Source organism: Drosophila novamexicana, unplaced genomic scaffold (assembly GCF_003285875.2).
Source record: "Drosophila novamexicana strain 15010-1031.04,08,12 unplaced genomic scaffold, DnovRS2.1 tig00000009-arrow-pilon, whole genome shotgun sequence".
Classification (NCBI taxonomy): Eukaryota; Metazoa; Arthropoda; class Insecta; order Diptera; family Drosophilidae; genus Drosophila; species Drosophila novamexicana.
This window is the reverse complement of record NW_020824766.1, coordinates 3837685-3857033: the sequence shown is the minus strand read 5'-3', so window position 1 is coordinate 3857033 and position 19349 is coordinate 3837685. Positions and strand designations below refer to the sequence as shown.

The following is a 19349-nucleotide window of genomic DNA, read 5'->3' as shown; positions in this document are numbered from 1 at the left end:
CGATAGTTTTGACCAACAATCGGTATTATTAATATATTCATCGCAATAGTCTGATTCCAGTGTGTACATAAATCTAAAATATCTTTTATTACTATGCTTGTTGCATTCCGTTTTGTGAATTTTTCCGTGTCGTTTGTTATTATTCTTTTTTGTGGTCGCTTCGTCACAATTTAGTAAAATTCAATTAAGTATATTTATTTTATTGTTCAATAACTGTTCTTAATATGTCGCATTAAACAGTATTTCGCGTTTAACGCCTACGTGTATGTGTGCGTTTCAGTTTCGTTTTTCTGTACAAGTTTTAGTTTCTCTGTGTTAGTGTTATATCTGTTGTTTGTTTGCATGTGTATGCATGTGAGTGGAGGAAGCTCCAAAGCCGCGGAACTCACAAGCAATCCAAATGAAAACGTCATAAGTAAAAAGCACATACAAATTGAAGCAACTGAAATCGACGGCAGTATTAGGCAAGTGTGCAAAGAAACCAAACTCGAGCTATGTAAGTGGATGAAAAGCGAAACCAAATACACATATGTACCTATATATATGTAAATATATATATACATATTTATGCATGGCTATGTATGTATATGTTTCCTGTATGGGTGCAAGAGCTGCCAACAATTTGTATACTGGCATTTACAACTTATGCACATATGCATATCTTTTCAAATTTGCAAATACATTTTTTTTAATGACTATCGTTATTATTTTATATAAATGTACTGAAAATATTTCAACATTGATATTTATCTGTTTTTTTTTTTTTACATTACATTTCTGCCAACGCTTAGCTACATTTACATGTGTGTATGCGTATGCACACACCTTTATAAATACATACTTACATATGCATGTAGGTATGCAAATTTGAACTTGTCGAACTGCTGCTCGTCATACTCATCACATAATATATTGTTCGTTAGTATTTAAATACTTTTTATTGATTGGCTCTAACCTTTGGCTCGCCTTGCCTCAGCTAATACTTTCACAGTGCCGGCATACATATGTTTGCATGTTTTCTTATCTATTGTGTCCTCTTTTTGATAGCATTTTGATCTCGTTTTCATAGTGTATATGTGTATGCTTGTATGTGTGTGGGTACCGGTAACACATCTGTGTTGTACTCATGTGTTCAGTGGTGCTTGTGTGTGTGTGTGTGTGTGTGAAAAGCATTCATGCTGAACAGCTGTTCTTCTCAAGGCAATCGTGAGAAAGCGGCACATTCGTTTGTTTTTATTTGCGACACACGCACACACACATGCAACAGTCTTGTCGTACGGCATGAATGAATTACATATTTATTGGGTGAACATATCTAAGAAAAATATATTAATGTAACTCGTACAATATACAATTAAAGCTTTGCTGACAGACTCCTCTCTTAGACACAGCCTTCTTTAGTCAGCCCTCCACAAAAATTCTTTATCCCCCTCCAAAAAATTGGACTTAAAAACTAAATTTTGTGATTTTTATCAAAAAAACAACTCAATAATATTTCAATAATTCATTTTTACTGCTCATTAGAATATATAAAAATATGTCATTGATATGGGATACATAAGCGGACATATATCTTATCTTGAAACAAAACGCTGGAACTCTAGAGTTTGCTCAATTTCATTGGTATCGTATTTTACATACTACACTAACTATTAAAACAATTTTATAATATAATGAACTGTTAACAGTTGCTTTAGAAATTCGCATAGTTTCATTTATTATAAATAGAATCGTTCGTCATTAAGAATCTTCTCAGGATCAAACTTTAAAATGATTATAGTTTATAATAACTATGAGAAATCATTCACGAAATGTGGAACATTTCTCAACAAACGAGAAATATGTCTGTTTTTTTATCTGCCGCAACAACCGCTTATTATAGCTCTTATCACAGTCAAAACAAATATGCGATGAAGGATAACATAATAATAAAGCTATTGCCGCCGAGTTGACTAAGCTTGTTGCGCATTTCTAACAGGTCCGCCCAAGGTGCGACTAGACTAGAGTTTGGTAAGGTTTAAGGTTAAAAAGCTTTTTGATACGGTGCTCAAAGAAAAGCAGAAAACTTTTCGTATATTTATAAGCAAGCAACATATAAATTGGGCTCTGTAATGTTAACTTGCTCATTTCACTGCTTTATGCTTACAATTCTCAATAAGTTAAGGCTTCGAAAGGAGGCCAAGCGTTTGCAATTCTAAAGTTAATGTCACAGTCTGCAGCTTATAGAGTAGGTTATTTAAATAGATGTAGGTTATTTAAATAGATGTCGTGTTATTTGTAGCTCATTATATTTATATAAAAAAATATATACATAAGCTACTTATGAAATACTTCCTACATAAAACTAGCTTAGGGATTCAAAAGTATTTGCTGTCACTTTAATCACACATACATATGTTGCTCGACAATATTGAGTCAGTCTACAAGGGAATTGCTGAAATATCTGTTCTTAACTAAAAACATTTTGTAATGCCCTCATTTAAAAACAAAGAGAGACTGAGAACAACATTTTATAAAATTTCTAAGTTATCTGCAAAAATTATCAAGTGGCCGTTGAAGACATCTTCACGGAATGGTGTCTCGAAGGTATTAGCGTAATTATAGATATTGTGTGATTATATTGATTTATCATTTGGATTAGAGGGCAAATATACTTAATATAGTCATAATTTATCGTTGGTTTCGGGTCCTAAATAATTAATTAATTTTTTCGTGCTCCCTGCCAACAAACGCAACTGAATCATGATTGGCCTTGAACTTCAACTCGAACCCTCGAAAAAAAAAAATAAAAAAAATACAATAGAATACAATATATTTTTGCTTCGTCTGTAAAATACTCTTGGACTCTTTATTTCACCTTTACAGCACGTAATCGCGTTTATCGTAGCTTTTGTTATCGCACAGCCGAATGGCGCACAGATAAGCGAATCAAACCACACGGCATTGTTCGGCTAGACTCGAAGAGAAAACAAAATTTCACCAATTATATTTTTTGTTTTGTTTTTTGTTTTGTTATTTGCAGTTGGTCGTGGGCGCAGATTCTGAGTGGATAATGGCGAATCAGGCACAAATCGATAGCGACAGGCAATTCCAGGAGGACTTGGCCAAGGCGACGGCCCTGAGCCTGGAGCAGCAGGCCCTCGATGACTACAGGCGTCGCAAGAAATACGGCACTAGCTATCAATCGGCCAATGTCGATTATTACACCCAACAGCAGCAGCAGCAGCAACAGCAAGAACTAAGAAGCTACCAACGTCGTCACTCGGAGGTGCATCAGGCGACGGCAGCATTGAGCAGTGTGGAGCGTTCGCGCACGCCGCCGGCGCAGTCAGCCCATGGGAATGGCAACGGGGACAGCGATCTGATATGCTTTGCCAGTCCCACGAGCAAGCAGCCGACGCCAGAGAGCGGCAGCACCTTCGAGCGTTTAATTGAGGACTTGCAGCGTATGCAGACAAATAATCCGCAAACGGCTTTGGTGCCAGTGGGTCCGGTGGCGGCTGCAACGCCAGTGCCAGTGCACTATCCGCCACCGAGCTATGCAGTGGGCAGTGTGCCAGGCGGCGTTGGTATGCAGCTGGTGCCATACCAAGCGACTGCCCAGCAGCCACAGCAAAGGCCGTTGAACTACGAGGAGCTGCAGCGACTCTATAGCATGTCCAATCAATTGGCCGTGCAGCCAGTTGCACCGGCGCCAGCTGCGGGCTTTGTGTACTATCCAACGTTCTCGGCACCAGTTGTGCCCGGCTCGGCTGCCTATATGCCGCCTCAGTATCCGTCGCATGGCTTTGGCTATGGCATCGCTGGTGGCTATGCGCCTAATAACGGCGGCAGTACGCACGTGGACTTTGCCCGTCCACACAGCACTCCGGCAGTTGGAGCGGGAGCGGCAGCGGCAGTCGGAGCAGCAGCGCCAGTTTCCGCATCGAACAACATCAGCGCTAGCCAATCCAGCCATTCAGTTCCACGTTCCGGCACAGCGACGCCAGTTACCGCATTCAATGTGCGCCGGCCCACGCCTCCCGTTGGTAGCAGCCCGTCTGTTGGATCCTCGTTGCCAGCTCAGCGGACCGGCAACGATTTAATCGATTTGAATCAGGACGATTAGTATGCATCATGAATTCTCAGTTTGCCTTTGTTTGTTCTCTTTAATCCAAAGAAAAAACAAAACATTCTCTATTGCAGTTCCCGTGTAAGCGTCTTGGAGGCATTCGATCCCCTGCTCAATGAGAACACTGGTAAGCAATGGTCCTAAAATTCTTTTTAGCAACATTTTCTCTATGCGAACTGTATTTATAAAGCGTCTTTCTATTATAGCGATTAGAATTTTAGACTCTTAACTCCATGGATAGAATCAATATATTTGTAATCCAAATTGCGGGTCTTGTCTAGGCTTAAATATCAATAAAGTTCTTAAATTATTCGTAAACTCAACATTTTTAGCAATACAAAAATAAATGTAAACAAAAATTCAGAGATGAAAATTTCAACTATTGAAAATTTAAAAAAAAGTTTAAGGTACTCCCAATCTAGATTATTATTAAAAAAGTATTGAGATCATTAAATTAAATAATATGAAAGGAGCTAGATTGAAAATATTTATATATACTAGAGCTGGCCTTAATAAAGCCATGTCCGTCCGCACAAGCTAATTCGAGTGCTTACTTCATAGGTTAGGGTATGTGAGTTTCGGTGCGCTGTAAATATCGTAAATGAGTAGATTTTGTTGTTGTTCTTCTTATTATTGTTTAACGCTGCTGCTGTTGTTGTTGCTGTTTGCTGTTGTTGTTGTTAATCGACACCAAGTATAACCAAGAAAAACCTGTTAAACTGAATGATTTCTGTTTCTCTATATTGCAGTGTCGCAAAAGTAATACAGTTTAGTGCAAACCTCTACTACTATCCATACTAAGTACTACTACTACTACTACTACTACTACCAAAAACTGCAACTACTTAACTATCTATCAACAACACCCACCCAGACCAACAACTAAAGTGCAAAAACCCAATCAAACCAGTAAAAAATAACAAAGTCAGGCGACAACACATATACACAACACGTCACCAGCTAAAGGCAAAATGGGCTCAGGGTTTTGGTGTGGATATATCGAGATTCAAATAAATGTTAATAGTGCCCACTTAAAACCACCTGCACACACCATACACTATTTTATACAAATTAACATTCTTAAGTCTAAAACTTGTGCCTTCCACGACTGCACCAGAGCCAAACATTAGGATATAGTGAAAACAACTGTTGGCCATATATCAATATCAGCAAAACAACATTAAACATCACAAAGCTGAGATATCTAAATTAGTTTTTTCGAAATTTGCTGTTTTGAATATGAATTTGACAGATTTGTCTGGCTCAATTTGGTTGTCTATCAATCAAATTAAATTTAACTTAATTTTGAGTATTATGAAAGAAATTGTGATTTGCAGCTACATATATACATACACACATAAAATATTTTAATATACATATATATATATATGTATATATATACATACATATGTTAAATACAATCTTGTATAACGATGAGACCAATAATAAATAATGCCTGAGAATAAAAATACCAACATTTTGTTGTTTTATTAAACAAAATTCAACGCTCAGACGTTTGCGTATATATCTTCGATATGTAACATATTAATTTATTTAATTTTCTATTTGCATTATATCGAATCTTTTTATCATCTGGAAACATTAACATATGTATGTATATATGTATAGTAAATATAATTGTTCTATTTTAATATTGCAACTCATAGAATTTGATAAGGAATCATAATTGTGAAGGAACCATACAAAGTATTATATCTTCGATAGTTTCTTTTTTATTGAAAAGCTTAAACATGATTGCATAATAGTTCTCTTTAGTGGACAGATATAAAATAATATGCAGCTTAGTATTAACTGAACAACTAAGTAACAACAGCCTCTACATATAGAGTATACGTAAATAGTTTTTCAACATATTCCGAACATATTATAGAGAAAAGGTCATAACGAACGCGATATTTGGATTTATATTTATATAAATAAATCTTTGTGTCGTGTTGATGCCGTGCGGCGTGGGCGTCCGTCCCCTGGCAGCTAAGCCAATTGGCCTTTTGCTATGCTAGTTGTTGGGTAGTATAGGAGACCAAACAGATTCGTTAGCATAGTTTTGCGAAATGTTCTCTGCGCCGCTCTCAGTTCCATTCGTGGCTAGCCACGTCGCAGTGTTTGAACAGGGGTGGTAACGACGACGACGACGACGACGACGACGACAACGACAACGACTTTATTTTTGGCCGCACGCTCGGATTTAGTCGATCCATTCGGTCGTGTGGGCATTTGCATAATAGTCATCGTGCGATTGCTTGTGTTTGGTTAATTCGCTGATTGATGATGCACTCGTTACTTGCAGGCAACGACGGCGCCTCAGATTGCACCTCCTACTATGCGGAGTACGATCCGTTTGACTTTCTGTACAGCGGCGATAATGGCACACAGTATTCGGATCCCATGTATGAGGCGGTCAACAGGTGGGATAAGAGTGCCGTTAACAGTGGCAGCGTCAGTTCGTTTGGCTGGCGACAGGAATACCTCACGCAGCCCTCGCATTCACACTCATCATCGCCCACACCAGCTGCTGCATCTGCTGCGGCGCCAGCGGCAGCGCCTCCAACTGAAGGGTCTGTTTCGCCGCCGCCTCCATTGCCGCCACGCAATCAGCAGCTGTATGAGACGGGTGTCGCCGGTGTGTCCACATACAAGCCATATCAGTTGCCGCCGTTCACGGATAGTTACACCAACAGCATACCGGCTCGAGTAGTGCTAGATCGCCGGAAAACATTCACCCGGCTCTACGAGCTGATCAGCGAGCAGCGCACGGATGATGCCGAGCTCTTGGAGTTTTATCATATGGTGCGTGAAGTGCGCAGCAGTTACCCGCATGGAGATACAGCGACAAATGTGGGACATGTTATAGCCGCCGAGTTCAACTATCATTACATGATGGACACCAGCATTAAGGTGATTGTGCATCCGGCTGTGAATACGCTGCAGCCGCATGCCGTCACCAATTCACTGGCTGGAGAGCAGGTCAAGGGCTATGGCACGCCGGTGACCTTCACCTGCGACAGTAAGTGCTATCAACAGATTTAATGGATACCTGACTAATGTGCCAAATATTTGCTTGCAGTTGATTCAGTGGTGGCTCAGGTGGTGGCCCAGGCGCTGGCTTCACTGGAGGGTCAGGTGCAGGGCACTGTCACGGATTTTGTGGTCAAGGTGCGTCTTTGTATAGCGACAAGATTCATGTGCATTTCTATAATACTCGCTAATTCTTTTGTGCAGCCCATTGGTCTGTTGGAGTGGCTGGCGCCCACCTCGAAGCTGAGCCAGCTGGAGTGCGTGCATAACAGCTTTCAGCTGGAGAAGGATGTGCATTTGGGTCTGTGCTTGCGCAGCGCTGCCAATATGCAGGCCATTTCCCGAACACAGCAGGATGATGAGAACGACGCTAATCTGCAGCCGGAGCAGGTGCTGCCCAATGAAGTGGTACCCATTGTCACCTACGACAACATGATGATACTCATTGAGACCCTTGAAATGGAAATCGATAAGCTCGAATCGGCGGTAGACGGTGCACCTGCTGGACGCAGCGTTGTCAGCTGTTCGGGCGTGGTGCAAGCCGTCAAAGCGATTTGCGCACTGCTCGGCTCCATCGATACGCTGGAGATAGCGCGTTGCATTAGCGACCTGAAGCGCATATGCGAGGAGGCGCAGACCAAGTATGCACCCTTGGCGGGTGCCAACAATCCAGAGATCGTCAGCGACTATGGTGAATACGCGCAGGTGACGCTGAGACCGCGCTCCATGCTTGAGCAAATTAAACTAAAGTGCAATCGGCTGCGTGATGCTGTCCAGGAGCTAGTCGAACTATATGCCAATGTATTTCGCGTTGCCTTTTCCGTGAAGACGCCCGATTATTCCACAAGTTAGTAAATACCCAAATTAAGATTTGATTGCTTTTTAATTATCAGAACCTTTCCAGCTCCTATACCCATCTCGTGTGTGTCCAAGCCGATTGTGGTGAGCATCAATTGCCTACACAGGCCGCCGCCCAACTGGAAATACGAGGATTATTCGCTCTGCGTGCAGCTCGTCTATGGCACGCGCCTCTTGTCCAAGCCCAATGTGCTTAGCTGCTCCAATGATACGAGCGGCGGCCTATTTCCACGCTTGAACTTCAGTGCGTGGTTAACCTTCGACCAGCATCCCATATGCACGTTGCCACGCGAGGCGCGTCTCACCTTTGTGCTGTACGGCAAGCAGGCGGCCAACGAGAATGAGCCAAATGCGGAGCCAAACGGCGAGCGACGGCAGGTGACCACGGAGCTGGGTTGGTGCTCCATACAGCTGTTTGATTTCAAGCGCACCATGATCTGTGGTCCCTATTTGCTATCGGTTTGGCCGCCCACCACTGATAAAATGCTAGGACCAGCGCCTGCGCGCGGCTGTCATCCGCACCCCGACTATTGTCCGGTGCTGAGCATTGAAGTGCCACCCTATGGCGGACGCATAGAGTTCCCGGAACATCAGGAGGCGCCCAAGCCCGCACCACAGTACGATATAATCGTGAATTATTTACAGTGATGCACTTATTAGATTTACATTTTTTTTATACAGCTACGATTTTGCTTCGCTAGACGCCAATCTGCAAGAGGAACTGTTGGACACGGCCGAACTAGGTTATTCGGGTGCAACGGACCGCCGAGAGGTGTTTTGGGAGAAACGTCTCTATCTGCAAAAATATCCCAATGCGCTGCCCAAGGTGCTGCATGCAGCGCACAGTTGGGATTATGCCAATCTGATTGATTTGCATTCCCTGCTACACTCCTGGGCACCGTTATCGCCGTTGCAGGCACTGGAGCTGCTGCTGCCTCGCTACCCGGACGCCAAGGTGCGTGAGAAGGCTGTCGAGTGGATCTCACACATGCCCAACGATCAGCTAGTGGACTTTTTGCCACAGCTGGTGCAATCGCTTAAGCACGACACATATGAGGCATCGGCACTGTCGCGTTTCTTGCTCTCCAAGTGCCTGGAGTCGCCGCGTTTTGCCCATCACATGTACTGGCTGCTGGTACACAGTCTGCCCGATGATCCGCTCAACTCAATTGGCGCCTCGCTGGTGGATCAGGACTACGATGAGTCGCAAATCACACAGGCGCGCTATTATCGCCGTAATAAGATGATGTTGCGCGCCCTCATGGCCATTTGTGGCGAGAAACTGCTCAAGCGTTTCATGTATCAGCATCGCATGTGCCAGGTGGGTAGCACACAAGCTACACGTGTTTTTATAGTTGATGTTGTTAATCGCTTTTCTTTTGCGCAGAATTTGGCCAAGATTGCGGAGTCTGTCAAGGAAGCAAAGGAGTCGATGCGGCAGAAGAGTCTAGTTGCGGGCATGGATCAGGTGCATCAGGATCTGTCGGAGGAGCCCACTTGTCTGCCGCTGGGCCCTGAGCTGGAGGTGTCCGGTGTTAATGTGCGCAACTGCAGCTACTTCAATTCCAATACGCTGCCACTGAAAATCACCTTTGTGGGACCTGATAGTGAGCCCCTGCCCGCCATTTTTAAGGTAACCCAACGTTGTTGCCTTAGTCTAGCCACATATTGTATATCACTTTTTTCTTGACAGTGCGGTGATGATCTACAGCAGGACATGTTAACAATCCAACTGATACGCATCATGAACAAAATGTGGCTGGCCGAACGTTTGGACCTCAAGATGGTTACGTTCAATTGTGTGCCCACTGGCTACAAGAGCGGCATGATTGAACTTGTCTCTGAGGCCGAAACGCTACGAAAAATACAGGTGGAATGCGGTTTAACGGGCTCATTTAAGGATCGACCCATTGCCGAATGGCTGGGCAAACAGAATCCAAGTCCGTTGGAATATCAAAGTGCTGTGCGCAATTTTACACTCTCTTGCGCCGGCTACAGTGTGGCTACCTATGTGCTGGGCATCTGTGATCGACACAACGATAACATTATGCTCAAGACCTCGGGACATTTGTTTCACATCGATTTTGGAAAATTTCTGGGCGATGCTCAAATGTTTGGCAATTTCAAAAGGTGGGTTTTGGGTATCGCTTTGGATTGTTAGGTTTTAAGCAGTTTAAACGCAGCAATTCTTTAAAAATATGACTACGTTACGCAACTGCTAAGATAGAATGATTCCACTTTCCATGTGAATAAATTTTGATTTTTATTTTGCAGAGATCGTACTCCGTTTGTGCTCACTTCGGATATGGCATATGTGATCAATGGTGGCGATAAACCCTCTACGGATTTTCACTATTTCGTTGATCTCTGCTGTCGTGCCTTTAATATTGTGCGCAAGAATGCCGACCTGCTGCTCCATACGTTGGCGCACATGGCTACAGCGGGCATGCCGGGCGTCAATTCGAATGCCGTCACATATGTGCGTCGCGCCCTGTTGCCTTCACAATCGAATCCGGAGGCAGCGGCCACATTCGCCAAAATGATACAATCCTCGCTGAAGAGTTGGTTTACCCAATTCAATTTTTTCCTGCACAACTTGGCCCAGATGCGTTTCAACAATGACGAAGGCTCCGGTGAGCTCTTATCGTTTGTGCCACGCAAATACACGTGAGTGGCAGGTGCTTACCTGTATTTAAAAACTTAACTAACAAAGCCCATTCTGCGTTCACAGCATGCAGCAGGATGGTAGGCTGAAGATTGTTAAAGTGGTGCGATTCCAGAAGCACTACAGCATGGAAAAGTATTATATGTACATTCTGCAAGTGACACGACACGGACAGCTGGATCCAACGCATCTGTTTCGCTCCTATCGCGAGTTTACCGAGTTCCATCAGAAGTTATGCATGCACTTTCCACTGGTCAAGCTGCACAGGTAAGTGAACGCATCCAATCTTGAGTTTATTCATTTGAGCGTACATTTAAAGAACAGGGGAGATAATGAACAGAATTTTCTATATTAATAATGATCAAACTTGAATTTCTCGTAGAAATTAGTTAAATTCTTTTCAAACTAATATCTGCATTGAGATCAATCTATTTTTGTATGTGTTTGAACCAGTTTATTTTAGTTTTCTAGTTCTACATAACAGTTTAGACTGAGAGACTATTTTTTATTTCTTGACTCCTATATCCGTGGGAAATTGGGCTTTACTTATGGGATCCGTAGTCTATTTCTTTGTCCGATAGGTTATTAATGATCTAAGATCTAAGGAATTTCTCGATAATTTTAAACCTAGTATTCCAAATTTGAAACCTTGAGACAGACGATCCATTCGACTATTAATGCTGAGCAAGTGCTTAATTACTTTGTGGTTCGGAAATGTCTCCTTTTATCTGGGCAAACATTTTACTCATGTCTTATGGACACAAATGTGATGAAAATAGAGGAAAACTATTTAAAAATGTAGTTTATAATAATGATAAATTTATTTAAACATAGTCAACATTATATGGCAACTCCTACTTTAGATATATACTTATGTATATATATGTGCATGTGTATATACATAGACTTATTTACATGTTAAATACTGTTTTTGCTAAGGAAATGCAGAACAGCATCTTAGTTTGGGGACCTAAGCCTCTGTGATTCTGTCACCCTGTGCCGTGCGGTCCAAGTGAAACACTGGACGCAGTGCGTCCGTCATGGATCGATGCTGGCGTATGGCGCGTCCAAATGCTTCGTCATCGCTATCTTCCAGCGAGACCTGAGTGCCGAAGAGTCTGGGCACATCGGGTTCAGCATTTGGCGAGGGCTCGTCAGGAAGCAATGGGATCAACCGTTGCGTAGATCTAGAAGGCAACTGTGGCTTTTCCTGCTCATCCGCAGATTCAAACTCAACGTCAGACTCATTTGAGCTGGGCACCTCAGCAGATTGATAATATTGCAAGTTGTCCACATCGAAACGCACCTTCAGAGTGCGTCCAATGCGCTTAGTCGGCTGTGGTGCTGCCGGCAGTGGTGGTGCAATAGCTATTTCCTCCACTTCCGCCTCGCTTGAACTGGAACTGGGCAATTCCTCACGCTCGTAGCAAGTCAATGGTGGCGCATCACCGCGCACATTGAGTGTCGCCGGCTTGGAGACGCGCGGCGCTGGCTGTGGAGGTCGGCGTGCTGGCACCGGTGATGCAGCAATTTCCAGCTCCTCGCAAAGCTCCTCGAAATTGTGCACCTCTTCGGCGAGCGGAAGGGAGTTGCCAGTGGGCGGCTCACCATTCACTTGCAGCTCCACGAATAGATCCTCTATGCTGCTTACGTATTTGGCATCGTTTTCCTTGCCCTTGCCCTTGCCCTTGCCTACGACATCGGCGTATTTTGGCAAGTTCTTGTTATTCTGTGACCCCTCCAGCTGCATCAGTGACTCGTAGTCGGGCAGGATAGGTAGAATAGGCGGCTCCATATCATACGGAGGCGGTTCAAAGGAATCGACAGTTATCTGCTGTCTCCCTGTCTGCTGTCCATCTGCAGGCGCTATTAGTTCCAGTTCTTGAAAGAGCGACTCTTGCTGCACCACATTTTCCAGATCAATGTTGGTTTCGTCGATCTGTTCTGTACAGGACGGATCCAGTACTGACCAAGTGGACTGGGGCACATCCGTCACAATTTCCAAGTTCTCAAAGTTCTCCCAGTCATCGTCAATGCTCTTACCAAAACCTGGCGGGCTGCTAGGCGCTGGTAGCTGGGTCGCCAGTTCAGCAAAATCTGGTTGCATGTCCAAGATGTCCGCTTCATTCATTTCGTAGGTGGAACGAATTCGCTCAAACTCCGCATCCTCCATATGTTGTGGCATTTCCAGATTATCGAATAAGTTGCGGGCCATAACTGGATCCGTTTGCTCAATTGAATCGGGCGTACCATCGATAATTTCCACAACGAACGCCGAATCCGCGTGCTCCAGCTCAAGGAATCGGCTGTTGTACACTGTGTCCGGGACAGGCTCCGCTTCACTGCTTAGCTCGTGCTCCGTTTGCGTCTGAATAACAGCCGGTACGTGATGCACTTGCGCAGCCACAGAAATGGCAGCTCCGACTTGGTCATCATCCGGCGTTAACAGTTCCGGCACATCATCGACCTGCTCATACTTGACATAGCGTCCATGCTCCTTCGGCTCTTTGCTGCTGGCCTTGGCGCTAATAAGCTTATATTTCTCGGCAAAATGATCAAAGTTAGGAATGTCCAGCTGAGAGGGAGGCTCTGCAGCTGCCACTGCTATGGGCGGTGCGGGTGGTTGGCGTGTAGGCGGCGTTGAATAGTATTCATAACTGGCGCTATGCACTTCACGTCGTCTGCGTCGTGCTGCTTGAGGCTCTGGACGGTACGGAACTGTCCCAGCCAGTTCCGGTATGCTTGTCTCCTCCTTGTATGCATATGGCGCCAATTTGGTCAGCTGCAGATTGGGTACACTGCCCGTGAGGTATTTATTCGCTGAAGGAGAGAATAGTTATAAATAACGGAATGAATTAAGGAATGAATCAATATTACCTGAAAGAACATTGCGAAATAGGGCAAGGGCAAGGCTCAAAATAACTAACATACTTGATTTTAGGGGAGATCAATACGTTAATATTTGGTTTGCGTGTGCAATACGGGAACCCACATGATAAATTATGTGCCTCTAAGTCATATGGTGTGTTCGCAAAACGTGTCCTAGAACTCAATTTGTTTCGATTTAAGTCCCGACAAACGGAAATGAAAATATCCAGAAACATATGTATATAAACAATGGGGGCTTTGACAATCTACATTCAACTGATTTTAATGAGTACAGGGTATTAAATATTGCTTTCAGTCTAGCCTATGCGATATCTTCCTCAGTAACTGATCGCGTCAGGCAATTTACTTCCAATTCCATTCACATTAGGTAATGCATACAGGCATACATATTTGTATGTATGCAAACATACGTTTGCATATGTAAACGTTTGAACGTTTTACCTGTTGAATTTGTCGGTCGGGCACTTTCGAATTCCTCGGTATTCCGTTGGCGAAATACTCCATGTACAGCGCTGTCCGTGCCGTTTACCTGCAAGTGCAATACGATTATTCTGCAGATTTATTAATGCCCATTCTTACAATCTAAAATTAGCAATTCTTCGGCTTTATTGTAACAATTAAAACAGCTGTGGCCTCAGCTGGTCAGGCCTAACGCCTGCGCCAACAACAACAAGATTGCAACAATAACGAAAAGTTTCGCATGCGTCATAAACTTAACTGTAAAAGTATTACACTCAAAAACACGGACACAAAATAAAGCAAGTGTGTGTGTGCGCGCGCTAATATCAACGAGAATGCGAATTAGAGATGGGCTTTCGGCAAAAAATATTCTAATGAGCACGAAAATATGTGCAAATTGTTGTTGACATTGGTTAATTGTGGCTGAGAAGAATTGTTTATAAATTGAATAGGTGCGACGTCGTTTAAATTGAGACCGAAGGAACAGGCAGTTTCTGGTACAAGCCTTTTTTAAATAACTATCGAAACATGTTAGCCCTTCATCGATAAATTGCATTAATTAGCGCAGCTCTTAAAGTTATTCATGACTAAATGAGAGCGACTCTAAGAACCCTTTTATCGATATGTATTGCGCGGCGTTCACGTTCTCATCTCCATTTCAATAGACAACACAGACACACACACACACACACACACACACACACACACATAAAGAAAGAGCGAATACATCTGCATTGGGTCTGTTTTCGCTGCGTCTTATCGTCGTTGGCATTCAAAGTTTTATCAGATACTTATTAACCTTTATAAGTGACTTTCATCGAACTAATTGACATGTTTTTAAAGTTGCGTGATTTGTATGTTACGCACCTGCGATTCGTAGGCTGCATATCGTGGAGCAGTTTGCGTCTGCTGCTGAGTTGAGCGCGTTGTCGTTGTCCGCCCGCCGCTATCGAATGTGAGACGCCGCCGGAAGCCCCAGATTTTGATGCCCAGCAGCACAAATACGAGACTCACCAGAAGCATGAGTGAGTTGAGCCAAGGACCATGGGCCGCTTGCCCACCTGTGCAGGACACTTGATAAGCGCTCGAAGCTGACAGAAGGTAGCTAAACTTACCTTGGCCCACATACGTTAGCTGAGCCATCACTGCTATTCGCTTGTGGCCAGCATTTCGCAGTTGCACACCTGATTTTTATGAATTTTTTGCTTTTCGTCTTCAGTTCAGTTCAGTTCAGTTCACCACGTTGGCGTTAATCGAACGCCAGTGCCACAGCTCTTGGCTCTTGGCTCTCGGCTGTTGGCTGTTGGCTCTCCCCGTTCTCAGCGCTTGCCGTCCGCACCACAACGCGCCCGTTAACTGATTGAGCGTGGTTGACGTCGCCGTTTGTTAACTGCCAACGCTCAACACGTTATCGCAATGATATCGTGGCGCTCCCAGTGTTTGGCTCTCGTTGATTGGTTTGCTGGTGGGTCGCTCTTCTTTCACCCACTGCTCTTTGATTCGGCCCGCTTCGGCCGTCAAGCAAAGGGTATGGGGGCAGTTTTGATTTATCAGCCATTAACGATTGTTACCTGTTACCAATCGTTTGACAGTCGCTTGGCGGTCACTGATAAGCAATTGTCTATATATCATGTGCTTTTCTATTTTGTCTGGCTGACTTACAGCATGAAATTCACCTCACAACAATTCGTTATCATTATGTAGATACATTGTAACTTCTCTCTTCAATACAAATACTCTTACTAACAAGTGTCCGCAAGTCCTTAATCAATTAATGTTAAATGTTGAAACCAAAGCCATTAATTGCGTTAATTTTCAAAATTTTGTGGTACACATCTGTAAATATGCTGAATGTGTGTGTGATCAAAGATATCCTACATCCTATATTTGTTATTTCTTTCTCTCTGAGAAAGATGCGTTCGCGGCTTGGCTGCTGAAAAACATAAACTTATATGAAACCTTTTTACCCATTTAAAGTGGATTCAGGGTATCAAGAGCATCGCTGTCCGAACCTACATTGGTTCACATCGATTTGTTTTTTGTAATGCCTTCTTATACCCTGAACCAATTTAAAATGGGTATAAGGGTATATTGTATTTGTGCAAAATCCAAATGTATGAAACAGGCAGAAGGAAGCTTCTCCGACCCCATAAAGTATATATATTCTTGATAAGCATCAACAGCCGAGTCGATCTAGCCATGTCCGTCTGTCTGTCCGTCCGTCCGTCCGTATGTATGAACGCAAGGATCTCAGAACCTTTAAGAGCTAGATACTTGAAATTTTAGATGTAGGTGCTCCTAGTTCCTGCGCAGATCGAGTTTGTTTCCGATAATCGATAACTTACTCCGTTTCCAAGCAATCGATAAAAATCGATATCGATATCCTGTTTTTTGGCCAATTTTGGTAAATAACGAGAGCTGGAGTCACCAAACTTGACATATAGCTTCTAAAATTGAATATATATATGCATTTGATGTTGGAAGAAGAGGGTTCAGGGTCGGGAGCTCCCGACTAGAACCTTTTACTTGTTTACGCATTCTAAAGTTATGTTTGTTAATAAATCAAAGCTTGACATATTTTCATTGATATCGCTTTGAAATGATATCATATCGACTGTAAATGTAAATGTCAATTGAAAATTCGTTTTAAGTTACTTAATAAGACTTAACTAAGTCGCGAAGACCTACAGAACCAAAGGTTTAAGCACCAAGAGTGAGCAGCTTGTCTGTATCGCTTTGTCAAGAACTTTCCGGTTCTATCATCCGCAGACCTTCCTATAGACTGATGGGTTTGTCCACGGTTCGAAGCTATAACCCCTTGGGAATTATGATTGAATTCATTAGCATCAAGGAAAATTATAGTCTTATTATATTTTTAATTTATACATAGTTAATTTGCGTATCTAATAACTAACACGGATTTCAATTTCTACTTAATGTCAGCCTGCCAGCGGGTGTTCATGTAGGACGTTCCAATATTAAATCTGTGGCTGAGAAGCGTTTGCCTTTGATACAGCGTTTCCTGAAATCGCTTTTCGATGCGGCGGAGGAAATAGCGCACTCGGATTTGGTATACACATTCTTTCATCCGCTGTTGCGCGACCAGCAGGAGGCCAAACTGGAGATGCCCAAGATAAGAGGTAAGCAGACTTCTGCTGTAAAAGGCAAGATTAATAACTGGTTTCTTTGCAGAGGTCAAGCGGCAGCCATCGCGAGATAATTCGAATGAAATTGGCCAGATACGTCTATCGCTGCAATACCAACGCGGCGTGTTAACTGTGATGGTGGGTTGGCTAATGCTGTACAACTAAAGGACCTTGCTCTAATGCGATGTCTTATTTTAGATACACCACGCCAAAGGACTGCCCATGCTGCAGGGTGGCCAGGAGCCGAACACATATGTCAAATGCTACCTGAAACCGGATCCAACCAAAGTGACCAAACGTAAAACCAAAGTGGTGCGCAAGACCTGCGTGCCTAGCTTCATGGAGACGGTAGGGTTACAGCCGCATTTCACATTTTCAGAACTGCTAACTATATGTGACACTTTATATCTCAACAGTTGGAGTACCGCATGCCTCTGGATATTGTGCAACAACGCAGGCTGCAGGTGACTGTTTGGTCACATGATACGCTGCAGGAGAACGAGCTGCTTGGCGGCTTTGAATTGGATCTCGCTAAACATGATTTGCGTCAGGAGCTGTGCGATTGGCATCGCTTGGGATCAGTGCCTAGGAATTGAAGCGATAATCTGGCCTAGTTTTATAAACATGCACACACTCAATCGAACCCCCACACTCACACACACACTCACTCACACACACATACACATATATGTTAGTGCCTGTCTATTCAATGCAATAATACTTACATACTCAAAGTGATTGTACATTCCACATTATACTTATATTTACTTACATATACAAATAACTTAGCTGAACTCTACCTATCACTTGTATATAACGTACACACATACACACACTCACAAAGCGACAAACACATTGAGAAATGGCGCACACATACTCTTCTAGCAATTGGTATTGAGCTATTGCATAAACTTCAACAGATCAGATGAAATTTTGTATATGTACATAAATCAACCAAATATAAGTGATACGTGCTGATCGGTAGTGAATACTTTTCGTATATATTCAGGGTAGTCCATTGAATACTGTAGAGGGCACATTTCTTAGACTAGTTTTTGTAGATTTCCGTCACAATTACCGACATGCAATATCATCGCCTTGGCAGTGTCAATTCAGCTATTAAATTAAAACAGTGGAAATTGTAACTATTTTATTTTGGCATCTCAATGACATTTTCTACCCTGTTAAATGCCAGTTTGTGCTCAGAAAGCTAATTCAGCAATTTTAAACAAATTATTTAACTGGGTCGCGGCAGTTGGCAGAACTGGCCCTGGGCCAAATTGTAGACTCCGCTCCTAGTTTACCAAGCCTTGGTCCAAGACAGATGTGAAGTAGCAACAGTTTGTTTTTACAGTATTAAAGCCCTGACAGTGGGTTGGATTCAATTCAATTCAATTCATTCAATTTAAAATTAAATCGGGCTATAGCCAAATATCAACAGTTATTTAAAATGCATCATAACATTCGGGTCATATTAAAAAAAATGAAGATTCATTATCATGCTGGGATCATAATATACGACTATTTGTAGCCCTATTGTCATTAGGATCTAAAAAATTTGCAGGATTATCAATCGGTTTTATCTGACTAAAACTAAAATTCCAAATATCGCTTACTGCCAAAGCAGCTTATGTGCGGAATTTATTCTAAAGATTCTTAAATAGTTGCGATCCAAAGAATATTACATACTATATTATATAATGATTCATGGTGTATTCACTGGGTCACTCCAAAAGCTGTTAAAAATAAAACTACAAGTTTTTATTTTTTTTATACAATAGGATGACATTTTGTCGTTCCCACAAAAAAAAAAGAAAAAGAATTGCAAAAACATTTTATAGTATATATATTTTTCTAATCAAAATGAGCAAAGTGCTATTAGAACGATTTAATACGCAAACTGCACACTAATTAATATGCACAAAGCCAAAACATTTCTTTGCTAAGAATGTTAAGGATTTGCTTAACTTTATAGAATTTTCATGAAAATGTGTAATAAACAAACCATAAACAAATTGTATTTATGTTAACCTTAATATAATTTAGTGTCTTACAAAATGATATAGCGACTTTGTTTTGGTTGAAAAGATTTGCTAAAGAGTCTGCTTCAATATTAAGTATACTTTTATTCAGTTGTAATATTTACTAAGTATATACATACATATGTCAAAACTTTTGAAAACAG

At 42.5% G+C, this 19349-nt stretch overlaps 2 protein-coding genes across 5 annotated transcripts; one reads left to right on the top strand and one right to left on the bottom strand.

Moving 5' to 3' along the window:
• Positions 1–126: 126 nt before the first annotated feature.
• LOC115769691 (phosphatidylinositol 4-phosphate 3-kinase C2 domain-containing subunit alpha) lies at positions 127–19232 on the top strand. 4 transcript variants are annotated; one of them, XM_030714626.1, is made up of 16 exons: positions 127–496; positions 3023–4107; positions 4186–4238; positions 6420–7136; positions 7197–7285; positions 7352–7994; positions 8052–8622; positions 8687–9326; positions 9393–9638; positions 9699–10135; positions 10280–10672; positions 10737–10937; positions 16962–17158; positions 17211–17302; positions 17363–17512; positions 17581–19232. In XM_030714626.1, exons 2-16 carry the CDS (start codon positions 3053–3055, stop codon positions 17758–17760), a joined length of 5664 nt encoding a protein of 1887 aa, XP_030570486.1. In that variant the 5' UTR covers positions 127–496; positions 3023–3052; the 3' UTR covers positions 17761–19232. The 4 variants fall into 4 exon arrangements, with proteins under 4 accessions (XP_030570486.1, XP_030570478.1, XP_030570494.1 ...); XM_030714618.1 differs by lacking the exon at positions 127–496 and adding an exon at positions 2401–2586; XM_030714634.1 differs by lacking the exon at positions 127–496 and adding an exon at positions 2817–2868.
• Positions 11641–15477, bottom strand: LOC115768579. The gene is made up of 4 exons (XM_030713226.1): positions 15134–15477; positions 14886–15079; positions 14001–14088; positions 11641–13490 (listed from the first exon to the last, which is right to left on the bottom strand). The coding sequence occupies exons 1-4, from the start codon at positions 15159–15161 to the stop codon at positions 11641–11643; spliced, it is 2160 nt and encodes a 719-aa protein (XP_030569086.1). The 5' UTR covers positions 15162–15477.
• Positions 19233–19349: the final 117 nt, after the last annotated feature.